The sequence below is a fragment of the Neolamprologus multifasciatus genome, chromosome 4 (assembly GCF_963576455.1).
Source record: "Neolamprologus multifasciatus chromosome 4, fNeoMul1.2, whole genome shotgun sequence".
NCBI classification, from domain to species: Eukaryota; Metazoa; Chordata; class Actinopteri; order Cichliformes; family Cichlidae; genus Neolamprologus; species Neolamprologus multifasciatus.
In genome coordinates, this window is record NC_140442.1 from 12,171,750 (window position 1) to 12,189,211 (window position 17,462).

Genomic DNA, 17,462 nt, shown 5'->3' on the forward strand with positions numbered 1-17,462 from the left:
AAATTATTCAGCAGGTTGGGATTTTATAGAGAGCCTCCTTTGTCCTTAATGGCATCAAATTTTTCTGGTATTCCCCCCAAACTTTGGAGGCCTTTTCAAATTCTAATTTCTCTGTGGGAAACAAAAAAACTTACTCTTTTTCAGTTCTTCATTTGCTTTCTTTAAATACCACAGAAAATGTTCTCTGTTTGAATATTTCAACTAACTCAAAAATGTTACTTATAGAACTTCTAAATGATTTGATGTGTAACCCCTACATACTATGTAGGGTTGAAGAGCTCTGATTTCAACTGTAGGCTGTAGATGAAAATCACAGAGCGTTGCTCTGATACTTCGACACCAATGAGCAGACATGATGGAATGCATTTCCTCTGTGTGGACGACCACCAGGCTGGTGGGATGAAGAAATGCATGATGAGTGTGAGGAGGAGGAGCATGAGGGAGCTCTAGGGGGATGGGGTGCCAGCTTTCGCTGTTGAGCAAAGACATCTGGAAGCATTTATGTCTGCACAACCACAGAGAGCGGGGTGCAGGCCCAAGAGTTACATCACTCGGTTCCTCATGATCCCCCGCCCTCACGACACATACACACTCGTAAAAAAAGAAAAAAGAAACAGGGGCTAAGTCTTTAATTGCACGTGCAAAGACAAACAAACAGACAAGCCTGACTAAAGCGAACAAATACATAAAACTGAACTTTGGGCGTGTGCATAACGACGCACTTGCACAGATACACCCAATTCCTAAATCATTTAGGCTGACTCATGTGAACAAGTGTCTACACACATGCACACTTGTACACACAATCACCCCCTCCCTCTGCTCTGGCCCCCGTAACCCAGTACGATTTCCTGCAAATTCCAAAGTCGGATCCCGGCTGGAACATTTCAGCCCGCCTGCCACGTCAGTTTGCCTCCACCATCGTACCGCTCCTTTCTCTTCGACTTTTCACAAAAGGCTACCAACGTGAGGACGCCCTTTCAGTTAACGTTTGTGTGTGTATATATATTTTAAATGATGACTTCTTGCGGCAGTTTTAGGTGGGCTTTTCCCCCGCGTTTTTAAAAAAAAAAAAATCTTGGTGGACGAATGGATACAACTAAGGACGATCAAGTGGGTGAGCAATGTGATGATTTTCTTTATGAATTTCATGTTATTAAAAATATTCAAACTTTCAATTTAGTTAAATCAGTTAAGTCTGATCATTTTAAGTTTATCCATCAAGGCACTCATGCTTCTTGGAGTGAACGTTTGTCTCCTTTCCTTGAATTCGAGACTCAGTACATATCTTTTCTACAAAACATATTGACACTGCTGTTTAGCCAAGAGGGGCTGGCACGAGTCACTCGCCTGAGTCATTTTAAACATATTGTTGTAATGGTTAAAATGTTTCATTTAATGTTGCATTTTCACACAAAAAACTTAAATTTTAAGTTTTCTGTTGTTTTAGTAATAAGCAGTTCCTATATACACATGGCTTTTTCTTCATATGTATGATTACTGAGATAATATTTACTCTTTGTGTCCTCTGTCCTGCAGTTGCAGCATGCAGACGTAATGACCTCTGGGTCCTTCCTCCCATCAGAGTCCTTCTCACCCCTCAACCCCCACCTCGCCTGCCCAGTGTTCAGACTACCTGTTCATCAGGCTGCAGCTGAACAGTAGTCTGCACATTGGTTAGGCTAGGCTGGGAAATGACACCAAACCCTCATTTGGGATAGTTTATATTAGCAGTAGCTTCTTAACCACACAGCAACTCTTCTCACCTCCTCATTTTTGTACCAGGACAGGGACTCAGCAGTCAGGACAAACCAGTATTCCTTGGAGCCTCCTTTCATGATGCTGATGTTGATGGTTAGCCAGCCTTTCCTGATCACCTGTATGGTCAGGAGAATATGACGGAGAAGGGTTGTAGGGAGAGAGGGGTACCAGGAGGATGGAGGGAAAGCTTTAACAATGAGGTTCATGCACTGGTGAAATGTGGACCCCATAAAGTGCCATTAATTATGGGATTTAACAACAATAAAACCTTACCCGCTTACCTGCTGGGCCTTGGTATGTTTGTGTTTTTTCTTTTTATGTACATATTAAACATTGTACCTAAACAAATCTAATTTACTTAACTAGGTATCACAAAAGAGAGAATCTGAAAATGCTAAACTATGACAAAATGGAGTGACTAAAGAACAGAAAAAACATGCACATTTATCTTGTATATACACATGTAATATGGATGACTATATACAAAAGCATTACAAGGTTGAAAAGAGGGATGTAGGCCTCATTGTCTATAGTCCACAGTAAGGAAATCATTAAACCAAATGGGTCCTGATGGTACCCACAGCACGGCTGCTCTGATACAAAGTCAAAAACCAAAGGTCGACGGTGGTATGTTAATGCCAGCGGGTCAGTAAAGCCTAGCCTATGCACTGGAAGTTAGAGAGCAGCATTGTTAATGGGTTTAGCTGAACTTTGAGAAGAGTGTTAATTACTTGATTTTAAAAGAAAGAGATAAAGAAGAAAAAGTGATTTGTAGCAAAGGAGATTAAACACAGAGCCAAGCAGATGGACGGAGTTAGCAGAGATCACAAGCGGGACAAAAATGTTAAAAGCAAAGAAAAATCTCAAGTGGAGAGCTGGAGAGGGAATCAATTTAGGAAAAGAGTCCATGCATTATGGAGAAACCAGTGTAACCATGGTCTCTCCATTTTCTCACACAGAGCTTCATGCATTTCAAGTGTAGTATGTGAAACTATCTTTGAGAAGTGTGCTTTTTTGCAGACTGCATCTAAGTGGAATGGCCATTTCAAAACCTGCTTTAGACCTCTCTCCTGCACTCCTTTTCCACCCAGGAGAGGACTGGAGTGAGCGATGGGAAATAAAGGTTAATTGGTTCAAAAGCGCCAGCATAAACATGGGAGAGGAGTCAGGAATGCAGAAGCTAGTAGTGGTAGTTTGCCTTGGCATGAACATAACGTAACTTTTCAGAGCAATAAAAGGACTTAAATCCAGAGGATTTAAGGCAGGTAGAAATACTGCTTCCTGTTTTAATGTAAGCTTGCATAAGCGATGTGAGGATTTCACAGGTGAGATGTTCTTGTCTCTGTAGTCAGTTAAATCTAAATTTTTGTGATGCAATGGTTAATTAAAGGTGTTAGATTACATCAGAGTCAAAGGAAAGAAATTCATAGGATTGGTGTAAAAAAAAATAAAATAAAAATAATGACATTTTGAATTTGTCTTGTCAAATAGTAAAAAAGAAAATAAAAATGACCAAAAACCCCAAAACATTTCATTTAATTAAAGAAATCCCAAAGTTATAATCAATCATAGTACAAATACAGCTTTGATTAGTAAGAAGGTATCTTTTAGAATGTAACGAATTTAATCTAACAACCAATCCAAAAAGGAAATGAGTAATTATTATTATTATTATTTGTTCCACTCTCAATACCCATTTTGTCCCCAGTGACACTTAGGATCATTTCCACAAGGCAAACTTTTGAGTCACCATGCATGAGGCAGCAGCAGAGGTAAAAACCCAAGGACAGGAGAACTGACGCCTCCACGGTTACTGGTGGAAGAGTTTCTTGTCATCTTTCTCTGGTCCTTAACAGAGAGAACAAAGCACTGCGAAGTGCCAAAACCCTTTATGGGCACAAAATAATTCATATCTTTTTCATATCATTCAATAGAGAAAATGTTAGTAGCAACCAAAATGTAGAATTAATGACAATTACTGTCATATTAAAGTGATAAATTACAGAAGTCAATGTGCCGAGTGTTACTCTAAAGATAGTCCAAATTACTGGACTGCGTGCTGATGTCAGAATTGTAATTGATATCACTTTAAGTCAGTCCTGAGACTCTACCTTTTCCTCGTAGACCTCTCCTAGTGCGTCAAGCTGCAGAGAGGTACAACAATTCATTACGATGAAAGTATAAAGTGCTATTTGCTACAGCTAGCTGTTTAAACAGTTATTTCATAGCAGCCTGTTTTTGAACCCTAACTATACCAGCTGACCTTTCTGTGATGGCCTCAGTTCTTCTGCATGAGTTACCCCTACTGCCCCGGGCAGGGTGTGGGTTTGAGGGGTACTTACCAGAATCTCACCCTGCAGTAACAGGAGGGGGGGAGATTAAAGCAAAAAAAAAAAAAAAAAAGGGGGGGGGGGGAGTAGTATAAAATCAAAGCCAAAATAAATAAGGTAAGGAAGCAAAGAAATGAAGATGAAGGACAAGATGTAGGAGGAAAGAGGAGAAGAAGAGGAGTGAAGCAGTAATGAGGAGTAGAAAATTAAATTTTAACAAAAGGTTGAAAAGAAGATAGTAAAAGGGTAAGAATGAGAGTTTGAAGGAAGTGCACACACACAGGAGGAAAACAGAGGAAATCCATTTGGCAACCAGAGAAAGGAAGATGAAGAGAGAGGAGAAAGAGGTATAGAGAGAAAGAGAGAGCAAGAGAATTACATGCAATTAGAATTACTTCAAGTATACCACAATTTGGTTATGTCATATTTGTTGCTCAGTTGATAGGTGCAGGATCCATGCACATTCTGTATTCTGTAGCAAAGGATGCTTGCGAGTTAATGGGAAGGCAAAACAATCAATATAATTTGGGGATCAATGGCTACTTTGCTTCACACCATCATGCCTAGGTCACATGCAAACAGCAATTAATAACAGCCAGAGACAAATGCTCATTAAAAAAAAAATAAAGCAGTGAAGCAGGGTCTTCTTTAAGTTCACTAAGGCAACTCTCCCCTTACTGAAAATGCCATTGAGGCTAATTAGCGGGAATACAATCATATTAAAAATTGCCTCAAATACACTTTTGCAATTTAAACAAACTTTTCAACAAAACACTGAATAAAACAGAAAAGGAGAGGTACCAGCTTTGTAACAATGTTGGCAAAGACCAGCCAGTTGAACATGAGAATTAGAAAAGATTGGGACTGGATACAGTCAGTGTCATTAACAGTTAGGTAGGTCAAGATAGATTAATGGCCAAGGGTCTTTATCACTGCTAAGTTATGTCAGGTATGCTCACTAGGTTGATTAACAGGTTGGTAATGGGAGGCGTCAGTAAAGGAAGATTAAATCTGGGATTGGTGAAAAGCTGACTGATCAAACATACCTGGTTCGGTATGGCCCTCTTCTTGTTTGCAGCCGTGTTCCTCTGCTGAGCACTGTCATCACATAAAGAGATCACAACACACCTTATACCACATCTCTAAAATACACAAGTATTCACAAGTGACTTGTGTGGGTTTAGCTAAGATGTTCATGGTGTCATTATTATTGAACCAATACATACACACATGGATGTGGAAGTGGGCCGGGGAAGAATTTGCACTACATGGGACTATAATGGTCTTACAAATGCTATAAGACAAAACCCTCAATCTTTTCTGTTTGCCCACCTGTTGTTGCCGTACACTGGGGAGCTACCATCATCCAGCCTTCTGTAGTCAAGACTGAAAGTGATGTCATGAGAACCGTTAAACAGCCCTTGCTTACAGCCGACAAGTTTCATCAATCCACTTGCCATGCAGAGGATAAACCTTCACACACGCACACACTCTGGGGCTTGCTTTGTTATTGGTCAATGAAACAACCCACACAGAGCAGGGAAGCGTCACTCAACTACATGCTACTGTAACTACTATGCTAAAAAGAACACGAATTCAACCACAAACTGCTTAGGGATATACCACAAACGCAGTGAACACTTTGCAATGTGCAAATTAGTTTCCAGTGCACAAAAGCATCTAAAGTCAATGCAGTAAAACGTCAGCACTTTCTCTCTTCATTGCCAACACAAGTAGTGTTTACAGCAGCGAACAGTTTCCGGGAAAGAGGATAATGTACCTGTCAAGCAACCGAGCATGCTTGACTTTGTTTGGAGGCTCAGCAAGTAATGCTGCATGCAGCGGGGAGAAGGCGCCATCTAAAGTGACCTTGATCAATGTAACATCCACTTCACTGAGAGGGAGAGATATGTGCTAAATGACTAATTGGCATGCTGCAAACTGAGGCACAGTAGTTTACAACATGTATGTAATTATAAGCTGGAGCTCTGCACTCAATAATCCAAATCATCCAACTGCAACCCTGTAAGCTTGCTAACATCCAATACCATCAGCGGGAGGTAACACAGATGTTCAGTTTGGCTTAAGTCACCTACTTTGATTTGACACAAACTAACACTTTTTGTGAAGTCTTTACCCACTCATCGACTTGCTGTTGACTCCAGTAATCTTTACCCCATCTATTGCTCCTCTGCTTTTCATTGGGACTTCTCCACAACCATGTGACTAGAAACTAGAGAGCAGAAACTAGCTTCTCTAAAAATGCATAATTACCTCACTCTCCAATTTCAAACCAAACCAACGGGTTTGCTCTCTCATAGTTAATCAGTATATGACACATGCACATTCTACTGAAAGTGTGCAGAGCTGTGAGCCAGACTGCTATGTGCGTGCTGTTTATATGACAGACGCCACGGGAAACTATGGAAGGGAAAACAAGCTACATATAACTTGGCTAGCATTTTCAGACAATCATCTATGGGCACAAACCTATTATAGGAAACACCTGGAATCAGGAGCAGTGCAGTGATTGTGAAGGGTCTAAAGTAAGAGATGGGTTGCATGCGTATTGATTGCTGAAAGTTATTGTATTACATGTCTTTTCTTTTAAAAAAAAATTAAGAAAAAAAATCAATGCAACCACACGTTCGGACAAAAGGCAAATTAAAGTTCACCAAACTTGCCCTCGGTGAGGCACTTGTCACAGACAGCAGGCTGTAAATTGGGCTGGAGAAGGTGGAGGTGGGAAGGGTACTTACTTAGCAAAGCCTATAAAGTCCTCATGGTTGGTGTTGATGTAGGACAACTCAATGTCAATCAGCAGCAGAACCTTAGAGGCAGAAAATTATGATTAAGAAGGAGAGGTCACAATTAAACACCAATTACAGTGAGCACAAAATAGAAAGTCTCCCTTGTGATATTACACACTGAACAAAAAGAAACCCTGACATTTAAAACTAAATTCACACAGTCATTGTGATACAGCCCATCAGTGATGCATTAGTGATGCAGTGGAGTGGAGAATATGAATTTCAGCTCAACTTGTTTTGATTTCTGGTTAAAAGTGTTGCTACCAGGACTGAAACTCTACCGTGGACAGTTTAAACCTGAAACGAAATAAATAAGTTTTTCCTTCTCTCTCAAAATCCAGATTTCTGTGAAAATTTAGCAGAAATGAGTCAAATTAACAGAAAGTTGGAATATATTTAAAGCACATGTGGCCAATTAAACTTTTTTCCCCTGAAGATTAAGGAGATTAGAATCTATGTTGACTTATTTGGTCAAACTATCAGTTACAAAACACTTGCAGCACTAAATACCAATGATGACTAGGACTAGACTCACTCACTCTCTCACACACACACACACACTCTCTCTCTCTCTCTCACACACACACACACACACAAACACACACACACACACACACACACAACTTATGCAAACCTTATGGAAAAAAAACCTGATAATGCATGCAGTGTTCTAATATACAGGATATAACAGGCATCCATTTTTTTTAATCTATGCATCCATCTGCAGCTCTGATAACCACAAATATGAATAGGCTTGAGACAAAACATTTTATAATGTGGTTGTGCGTCACAGGGAAGAATGCATGCAGACACCAAGATGGCAACTAGCATAGCATGACCTTAAATTACTGATAAAGAATTGCAGGGAGATTAAGGGTGTTTTTAAAAGGAAAAATGTGCTTCTTCGTGTTTCAGATGGAAGATCAGCAGATGAAGAAACTAAAAATGCTCGATGAGTCATTGATACGGTTAATGCTAGGTGTTAAAATGTTAACTATGAACTTCTTCACATTACAAACTATAACATTTATTAATTATACTTATATCATAACTTCATGTGTCACTTCCCCCCCCCCCCCACCCCCCCACCTCCTCATGCGCTTGGTGGCTCTGGGGTGCATGACTGGGCATTTTGGTGTGCTTGCTGGCCTGCCCCCTTGGAGGGTCTCTGTCTTTCTCCCTGTCTGTCTCTGTCTTTCTCTCTGTCAGCAAAATGGTATATCTGTTTGTGTACCTCCCTCTGTTTTGTCTTTTTGGTGCCATGTATCATCTATGTGTGCTTTGTTACAGAAACAGCAGTTGGAGACCCAGCATGTCTGTTTACTTCACTCTCGACCCCCCTCCCGATCCCATTCTTTTCTATTTTTTTCCCCTCTCTCTTTTCTTTTTCTAGTTCTCTGCTTTAATGTCACAGGTCATTAATATGAATAATAAAGTAAATAAATAAAATAAAAACATTAGCAAGAGGAGCCTACTGTGCTCTACTTGGGAAAGCAAAATTATGTTTGGCACAACAAAGAAAAGAAAAAAAAAGTTGGACAAGACAGGTTTAAAACAAACAAACAAACAAAAAAACATACATACAACTATTGGACTGAGGTTACACAGGAACTGTAGATGCATTTTTTGCACATGAAAAATAATAACTAATGTTTAATCAGCATGCCAGCATCTCACCTGGTCCTTGGTCTTCCCTTCTCTTTCTCTGACATGAGTTGTGACAATTCTCTCAGTCTCCTCTCTCAGTCTGGGGTAGGAGTTGAGCTGAAAGGCAACAAAAACACATAACTGCGGCCTTGAACTGAGACACATGCACACTTACATGTGAGCTTGAGCTTAATAAGACTTACCAATAAGTATCAGAGAGAAACAGGAGTGAGAAGTGAAAATAAGTAGGAAACAAAGAAAAGGGAAAGAGATAGTCAAGTGACATTGCAGTGTCACACATATCCAGGCAATCACAATCCGGCACACGCACATAAACAGACTTTAAAGCCACAATGACCGTCTGTTATATAATGTGGCAGAGTCAGCCAGAGATGACTTCACAAAAGATCCAATTTTGTCGCACTCGATATTTGTTGTTGGCATAATCCTGTATTTTTGTGTGTGTAAAACAGTCGTCTCTAGCTGACTGTAGTAGTTATATTAATGAAGACTGGATGAGAAATAGCAGGGTGGGTGAGGCAGAGAAAAAGACAGGGACTATGGATGCCTGGGTAACAGAGCAGATTTTTTTAAAAATCATGTCTTTAGATGCAGAGCCTTCATCTGTCCACAAGATGGTAGTGTAGAGTTGTTGCTATGGAAACGCTTCATTCAAGCTGTCACAGCACCCACAGAGCCCTTAGGGCTCTGAATATCATCTCAGCCCCCCCACCCCGACTCACATTGTTCCCTTTCCATCCGGTTCAGCAGATAACAGAATGTCAGTCTGTCATGTGGGTCAGAAAGGGAGCAGCGGTGGGCTCGCCTCTGCTCAGACAGACCAGAAGCAATGTGGAGGTGGGGGGAAAAAAATGCTCTAATGAGCTGATGCTTAGGTCCAGCAGCACGTGGGAGACAGCTGGTGGAATTTTATAGCTGTGTTTAATATTTCAAATGTGAGCAAATCTGACGCGCCAAGAAGATGCCAAATGGCATGGCAACTTCTAAAAGTACGAAGATGGCAGGGATGGGAGGATGCACACATTCAATGCAGTGGACACAGATGGTGTAGTGGCAAAGAGTCGTCTGGAGCTGATTTCACTGGGGTGAAAACTCGATGACGGTGATACACATTTACAAAGAAAATGAATCCCTTTTTTTTTTTTTAATGCCATCTTCCTGGCTGGTGTGTCCCTGGTTACCTTAACTGCACACTTCATGACGAGTGCGGTGAGCTCAGAAACCACCAGGTCCACACATTTAAGGCTGGGCTCTTTGAGTTTGAGGATCTGCTTTTTGACAATCGCCTCGAAAGCCAGGTCAGGGGTGAAGAGCCCCGTTCTGAGAGGTTATTGGGTTGATTGAATTTGGTTAAGGAGGTAGAGAGACAGCAAGAGGCAGGAATTGAAGAAAGAAAAATTGAAAAGAGAGGAAAGGGAAAAAAGAGGAAATAAAAAGAGAAGAAGTTGTTGTTCAGTTAGTCACTTCTAGGCACAGACAGACAAAACCAAGCAGTGGTGAAAGACAAGCTGCAGGTACTTCACATCTCTTCCTAGCTAGTCCCTCTTAAATGAGGTGAATATGGTGATGACTAATGCCAAATTTGCACCTTACAGACCATCCTATATTTCACTGGCATTCTGCATCAAGTTGTGAGACCTGCAGCTTGTCCAGGAGAGACTTGAGATGTTCAGTCCAGAAAACATCTCTTATCCACAACAACACGTTACCCGTCACAACACTCCAAAACACGACAGCGCTGCCTGCACACAGAGCTCATGGGGCTGGGTGAAGCCAGGGCAAACTGCACAGAACTTTCCTCTTTATCCTCCTTATAAACACTGGTAGCTTAGCAGAGGCTTCTCTACATCTTCTAAGAAGATGCTAATGTCCTGTGTCAGTTCACCCTCTGGCACACCCATGCTTTCCCCCGCCCAATGTCTCTGGGTCGGGAGATGCTGGACCACCTGCAGTACCTTGTTGGTGCACTGCCTGACTGTGTTGATGAGCTCCTGAATGACCAGATCGATACATTTGAGACAGGGCGTTTTCAGCTTAACGATCTGCTTTTTCACGATGGCCTCAAACGCCAGGTCTGGAGTGAACAGTCCCGTTCTGAGGATGCACAGAGAGACAGAGGCACAGCGGCAGACAGATGGGACAGTTAACAGAGATGTTGGTAAAAAATAAATAAATAAAATAAAATATAATATATATATATACACACACACACACACACACACACACACACACACACAGACAGATGATGAGACACCCCCCCCAAAAAAAAAAAAAAAACTAAGTAAATACTGACAAACATGACAGGAGAAGTGGCGATGAAGTGCCAAAGACGGCCGAATGCGCGTATAATTAAAAACACACAAGGACAAATGAGATAAGACAGAAGATTTTCATTAAGGAATACACAAAAACACAAATGCAGCTAATACAGATACATGTAACACAAAATCGCATTATAACCGAATACTTTGGCAGGCAGAAACAAAAAAAGGAGTGGGTGGCTTTGCAGTGAGGAGATAAAGGGATTGAAAGAACACTGAGGAAAAGTAGAAAATTTAAAGTTCTTATACAACACTTTCTGAATACACCAATTTTAATTGGTACTTTTAGTCTATGATTCCAAGGCTTGATTATGGAAATTTGAATTGCAGTAAAATAAAAGCTCTGATGAAGGGAGAAAATCAAGTGTGTGGCTACAGCAGTATTTAAGGTTGAAGCAGAAAAGAGGCAATTGAGTTTCTTTTTCGAAGGGAGGAGGCTGTTTTTTGTCCTATTCCACTTGCCTGACACCGTGGACATTCTTGATTGCATGGCTGATTTCTCGCCGTAGCTCCTTCTCATCAAAAACAATCTGGATAAAAGAAAAGACATAAAGTTGTTTTGGGTTTTTTTGTATGTAAATCAAACCTAGAAGCCAAACTTTCCAAGTACATCTTGATCTAAATATGATTGATTCCCTGTGTCCGACTTAGGGATGGGTATTGATAAGATTTTCACGATTCCGATTCCATTTTCGATTCTGTTTAACGTTTCAATTCTTTATCAATTCTTTTTTTTTTTTTTTAAAAAGGAGAACACTAAGGTCAATTAGCTTAAAACTTTGTTTTATATATTCTCTTTGAACAAGACAGAAATTTAGGAGTAATGTGGCCTTACAAACCCAACAGTGAGATCTTAAGAGATCCAGCCTACGGCTCTTCAATGGGGTGTCACAGGGTCCCCAGGAAAAAAAAATTGTAAATGTAAAATAATAAAATAAATATTCTTCTGTAGCAATAACAAAGTATAACATAAATTATTCTGTAGCAATTACACAAGAATATCCAGTAATGTCCCTGCCTACAATTAAACACATTCACTTACCGAAAATCGGGGGCATCTGCTGTGGCAAATGGGTGCAAGCCTTTTACCACAAACTTAGTCACTGCTCGGTGACATTTGTCTATCCTGGCCTGAAAGGAGATGCTACCGGTAGACTGCAGCGAGAACTGCCAGCATCTGAGCCAGCCAGACTCTGTCTGTCTCTCTCATCATGGTCCCCTAAATGCAACGCACAGTAATGGTAGGTTTTGTAATAAGGCAGATCTCACTAACATAATATGCACTGTTAGTTGATTATTTACCGCATTACCGTTACCACTGCTGCTGGGTTGAGATTCACGAGTCCGGAGCGGAATTAAAAACGTGACATTCATTTAAGTTTATCGCATGTTTTGTGAGCAAATGCTTTTGCATATTCGCAGTGTTTCCTCCCTTAAATGAAATATCTACTTTGCAAGATGCCCTGTTGTCATCCGTTCTCGTAAAGTATAACCAAACTTTTGAGCGTTTGAGCTGCCATGTTTCCTGCCAGGTAAATGACGCTCCGCAACGTGGTGACGTCCTTCGGGGCGACTGGAATCGATAAGGAAATCGTTTGCAAAAATGGCAAACAATTCCAAGGAATTGAAACAGTGGGAACCGGTTCTCAACAAGAACCGGTTTTCGATACCCATCCCTAGTCCAACTGCTTGTTTTATGCATGTTATGCTACAGTACTAACCTTGACTAGTTCAAAGGGGAAGCGCTCATGGAAGAGGCGGTTGATCTTGGCACCACCTGAAAGCTCATTGGTGTCCACCTGGTCCCCGGAGCCTTCAATGCACTTCTCAAAGTCCACACCAAACTGCTGCACCATCCTGATGAAGGACACATGTGGCTTTGTGAATACCCTGCTTGCTGTTCATTAAAACAAATTTATCTGTAATAACAGTACTTAACATCAATGGTACAAAAAAAGTGGTATTGATTTTAAGTAAAACAGGCATTTTATCACAACCTTTCTACTTTTATTTCAGCACAAGATAATTAATGATGCTGTTTGTATTTCTCTCCGGAGAAATATTAATTTGCACGTACTGCAACAAAGCCTTGGTCTTCCGTGTCGGGTCATCTGGACGGAAGTTCTTGTACTCCTCAACCTCCTTCTCTAGGGAGAGAAGCTGACTCTGCAACTTACTGCGCAGACCAGGCAGGGTATCCCTGATGTGGTTGGTCAATTGCTATAGAAAAAAGTAGCCTTTTATTTTTAGGATATCGGTGGCATGACAGAGATAAGATAACATTTTTTAAAAAACAAAATTTAAAAAGACAACCACTAGCAAACCTGGTTAAGTGCTTTCTGTAGATGTGGTGTACCCATGCGTTCTGCCATGTGTCTATAGGCAGGGTGAGACAGGAAGAACTTTCTCTCAGCAGCCAGAGCAGCACGAATGTCTTTCCTCCCATCAATGTCTTTCTGACTGCGGTTCACCACACCTATGTAACCTAAACACACACACACACACACACACACACACACACAGAGTCATTCCAGGTGTAAAAATTAAAGCCAAGTAAATGCATATTCCTATAAGTATGTGCATAATCCTCACCCCTTCGCAGTGGCAGAAGTTTATTTTCAAAAATATCCTTTGCATCAGTCCCTTCGTCCATCAGATCCAGTTTTGTTATAACACCAATGGTACGCAGACCTGCACATAATTAAGTGTAGTTATACAAACGTTCAGAAATGTGATATTTGTAACCAACATGGAAATAAATTCAATGATTTACAAATCTCAGAGTGATATTTCATTCAGATAAGACTATAAAAACATGGTATGTGTCTAACTGGGAAAAGGTACTAATTTAAGGGAAAAAAATAAAATTAATTTGATGGCAGGAAATGTCCAACAACAACAACAAAAACCTGAGACAGGGCCATGTTTACTACGGTGTAGGATCCCATCTACCTTTTAGGAATTCAGATGCTCATCAGTCCTGGGTCTTCTTTACCATATTTTTGATTTAATGATACAGCAAATGTTTTTAATTGATTTGCCTGACCTCAGAAACGTTTTCACTTTGCCTCAGTCCATTTTAAATGATCTTTGTTTTGTGTTCTATTGTAAATAAAATATAGGTTTATGAGATTTAAAAATCATTTCATGTTTTAAAGTTATATTTTACACAGCGTCCCAACACTTTTTGGAATTGGGTTTGTAACCATAGTTCACTACACATTTCAAGCAACTAGTCAATGTGTTCTCCATTTACATGAAAATTAGGGGATTTTTGTGTTATTACTTTAGTCAGGTGATGTTTGTGTATAACTATGTAATGATGCTCAAAACACATGTTATGTGTAATTAAATCACAAATCCTGGTAACTCCAAACAGTTCACAACAATACATATTACATCAGTGTCTTTCATCACTGGCAGAGGCCTTTGGCGAAAAATAATAAGATGTGGAGACTTGCTCCACACTAAAGTGCAGATGAAACGGGAGTAGCAGATTAAAGGTAAGGTAATAGGCATCATAACATGCAATGTTAAAGTGTTTGTTTGTTTTTTAATTAAAATTTTGGGTTTGGAGGCCTGCTCTTTGAATGTTAGACTACTACAAAGATGCACGCTTACCCTGTGGGTCCACCTCCTTTGCAATCTTCAAAGCATCCGAGTTGGCCAGATCAGTGTTGGCAGGAGTGACTGCCAGGATCAGACAGCTTTCCTTGGTAATGAATTGCAACAGCATATCCCTGATCTGGTGCTCTATGTCTTGTGGCTGATCTCCTACAGCAACCTTAGTCATTCCCGGGAGGTCAATCAGCGTCAGGTTCAGCACTGAGTCATAGAAGGACAGAAGTCAACATAAATCATAAATACATATTTTTTTTCAGATGGATTAAAGTAGATAATCAGGTTTCTTGAATGGAAAATAGGAAACACCCATACATATCATTGTTTGCTCAAGTAAGGTGATATTTTTAAGTTCATTGGGACTGAGCACTGACACTGGGGATGCCCTATTGGGTCAGTTCTATTTATTAATACTAGCTAGGCCTGTGACACGTTTTAAAAATTCTTAATTCTGTATTATTTTAAGGGTTTGGTACACATGTCACACATTAAGAAGTACAGATAAAATTGTAGGCAAGTCCTAAACCAAAAAGGAATTCCACCATTTTGAAGTCAAGAGTAAATTTTAGTGCCATTTAGTAACCAACTCAAATGCACACTGTCCAATCTGCTCCACACTTGGCATTCTTGATAAGACTCCACGCATAAATACAACTAAATGCCAATGCCAGGCCACAGTCGGAGCATCATGTACTGGTAACAAGAACAGACATTATGAGCAAAAGATCATTCAATGTACATGATATTTTCATTGTGGGTTGTACACATGATAAAGGGCAACATGACATATAATTGGTGTGTTGTCCATTACCAGCTAGAGGCACAAGAAGTGATCTTTAACTTGACAGCCCTGAAAACATCTACATGCATGCAGGAAATTGCTGCAGCATTCCCTGATTATAGCACAACATCTCAGCATGCAAAGTTGCAATGGCCCTGCAGCTTTACTTTACATTTTGTTATTTACATTAATATGGCTTATCATTCACATGGATGCAACAGTGACTTTTATTTCTTTCTACAGCTGACCCAAAGGCTTTTATTATAAGAACCATCCAGCAATAAGAGAATGGCCTTTGGATTTGTAAAGAACACATTTTTACTTTCTGAAATATTTTCCAAGGATCTTTGGAAAGCTAATTTGTAAAGTTCAAAAATGCTGACTATATAGCAGATTTATAAAACTTGCACAAGGGAATGAAACATTCTACAAGCCTCACAGGGGTTCTAATATGTTATAAATGTATTTTTATAAAATTAAAAGAATATTAAATGACAATATCAATATCTTACATATAGTAATTATTTTTATGGATAGCATGCCAAAATGTGCCTGTCCAATTTCCTGACTTAGTGTGCTGTATGAATAAATTAACCTATCAGACAGTACTGTCCTAAAACAATGATCAGTTTTAAAGAGAAACAGAGGATGAACATTCATACTCACAGTATGAGCAAAATGCACCCTGAAATAGAATTTATGGTCTTATCTGCAATGGCTTAGAAAAAAAAGGGTGTGGTGGGTAATGGTCTTAATATGTACATGAGAGCAAAGAGTTTTAAAAAATGATTTTCTGGACCTTGTGATTAAAGTTTCAAAAAGACTTGTGTCCATTACCGTGTGGGGAGTACACCCTCAGGTTAATTGGAATAGGAGAGATGCCTTTGTTGGAGCCTGTTATCCTGTCGGTCTCTGCCTCAATTTCTGCCCGCACTTCATCAAAATCCACAAACTTCTTTCCTTTGCAGTGCAAGAATTCAGCATATTCTACACACAGTGACAGGGTGACGTTTACAAGGGAGATGGGGAGAGAAGGGGAGACAGAGGACAAAGGGAACAAAAAGGAAAGGGAGAGCGAGAGAGAAAATATTAAATTAAATGGATGAAAGCAGCAAATAGAAGACAGTGTGCCTAGCTTGAGGCATTGTGACTGAGAGGCCATATGCAGGGCAGCTACAAAAGGAGATTGGGATGTGGCTGTGTACAGGACTGACATACTCACCTGCTTTATTGTTGATCAGCTGCAAAATGAGAGGTCTGCGGGTCACAATGCCTGAGCCACGTGGAAGGAAGTCCCTGAGTGAAAGAGACAGAGAGAAAAAAAATAAAATAAATAAACACCAGATATGTTGTAAAAGTGACACAAAAGACATAATACAAGCAATCAAGATGAAAAGAAAGAGACAGGAAGAAAGAAAAAGTTACATCAATTCTTTACTGCACTCAATGTCCATTTCCCCATCATTTGGCCTCTGGTAAATTGATGGGCACAGGAGAATTTCACGCCTCCAACTTCACTCACAACAAATTAGATGTGACAAAGTCATTTTCTCTCATCATTACAGCAAGACAGACCAATACAGGCACACCCACTGCTGCTAATATGAGCAAAATGCACCCTAAAATAGAATTTATGGTCATATCTGCAATGGCTTACACCAACTTCATTTTTCAATTTATGGATCTCCTTTCATAATGAACCAAACAGCGTGTAATTATAATGCCATCTAAGAACAGATCCTCCGGGACGTCCACAGACAGTGGTCCTTAGAACACAATGACAACTCTTAGAACACAATGAAGGCACCTGTGCTTATCTTAGCGCTTTAAATGCATTTGCGATTCACAGTTCAATGGTTTGCAAACAGTTAAACTAATATTTGATGCAATATCTTAAAAAAGAAAAACAGAAAAAAAAAAACTAGACAAAGAGGAAGCACACATTAAACCAAGTCTCACAAAGGCTTCAGTGTGTCCTCAGTAAACGGAGGTTTTCAAAAGCTTTGAGTCACTATGTCGCAATTAGGCTAAGAACACAACTTTGAGTCCCCAACTTTCTTTGTAATATTTTTAAATGCCAGTATCCACCAATAACCAGCTAAGCTTTTATTGTAACATAGGAAACAATGTTTTTTCACTGAAGCACAACAGCTTTGGAGAGATTTCTAAT

General features: G+C 40.0%; 2 protein-coding genes and 1 long non-coding RNA gene across 11 annotated transcripts in view; 1 reads left to right on the forward strand and 2 right to left on the reverse strand.

Annotated features, from left to right (window-relative positions):
* Nucleotides 1-8,572, reverse strand: part of LOC146519916 (uncharacterized) — a 70,674-nt gene extending 62,102 nt beyond the window's left edge. Inside the window, exon 1 of the mRNA XM_085155815.1 lies at nt 7,521-8,572. The gene's annotated coding sequence lies outside the window, so the exon portion shown is untranslated. The remainder of the gene's footprint in view (nt 1-7,520) is intronic.
* LOC146519920 (dynamin-2) overlaps nt 1-17,462 on the reverse strand; it is a 35,167-nt gene that overhangs the window by 10,104 nt on the left and 7,601 nt on the right. For 2 of the 9 annotated variants that reach the window (XM_085155799.1, XM_085155796.1), the window contains exons 2-16: nt 16,515-16,588; nt 16,130-16,279; nt 14,512-14,715; nt 13,483-13,581; nt 13,215-13,375; nt 12,968-13,110; nt 12,612-12,747; nt 11,353-11,420; nt 10,525-10,663; nt 8,579-8,665; nt 6,851-6,921; nt 5,424-5,477; nt 5,138-5,189; nt 3,873-3,905; nt 1,767-1,877 (exon numbers count right to left, since the gene is read on the reverse strand). In XM_085155799.1, coding sequence (XP_085011925.1) covers nt 1,767-1,877; nt 3,873-3,905; nt 5,138-5,189; nt 5,424-5,477; nt 6,851-6,921; nt 8,579-8,665; nt 10,525-10,663; nt 11,353-11,420; nt 12,612-12,747; nt 12,968-13,110; nt 13,215-13,375; nt 13,483-13,581; nt 14,512-14,715; nt 16,130-16,279; nt 16,515-16,588 — 1,582 coding nt within the window. Of the gene's footprint in view, nt 1-1,766; nt 1,878-3,872; nt 3,906-4,103; nt 4,116-5,137; nt 5,190-5,423; nt 5,478-6,850; nt 6,922-8,578; nt 8,666-9,750; nt 9,890-10,524; nt 10,664-11,352; nt 11,421-12,611; nt 12,748-12,967; nt 13,111-13,214; nt 13,376-13,482; nt 13,582-14,511; nt 14,716-16,129; nt 16,280-16,514; nt 16,589-17,462 lie in introns of all 9 variants that reach the window. The other 7 variants (XM_085155802.1, XM_085155803.1, XM_085155797.1 and 4 more) reach the window with 6 other exon arrangements.
* Nucleotides 231-4,164, forward strand: LOC146519922 (uncharacterized). The gene is made up of 2 exons (XR_014873581.1): nt 231-1,117; nt 1,540-4,164. It is a non-coding gene; the product is annotated as an uncharacterized LOC146519922 (long non-coding RNA).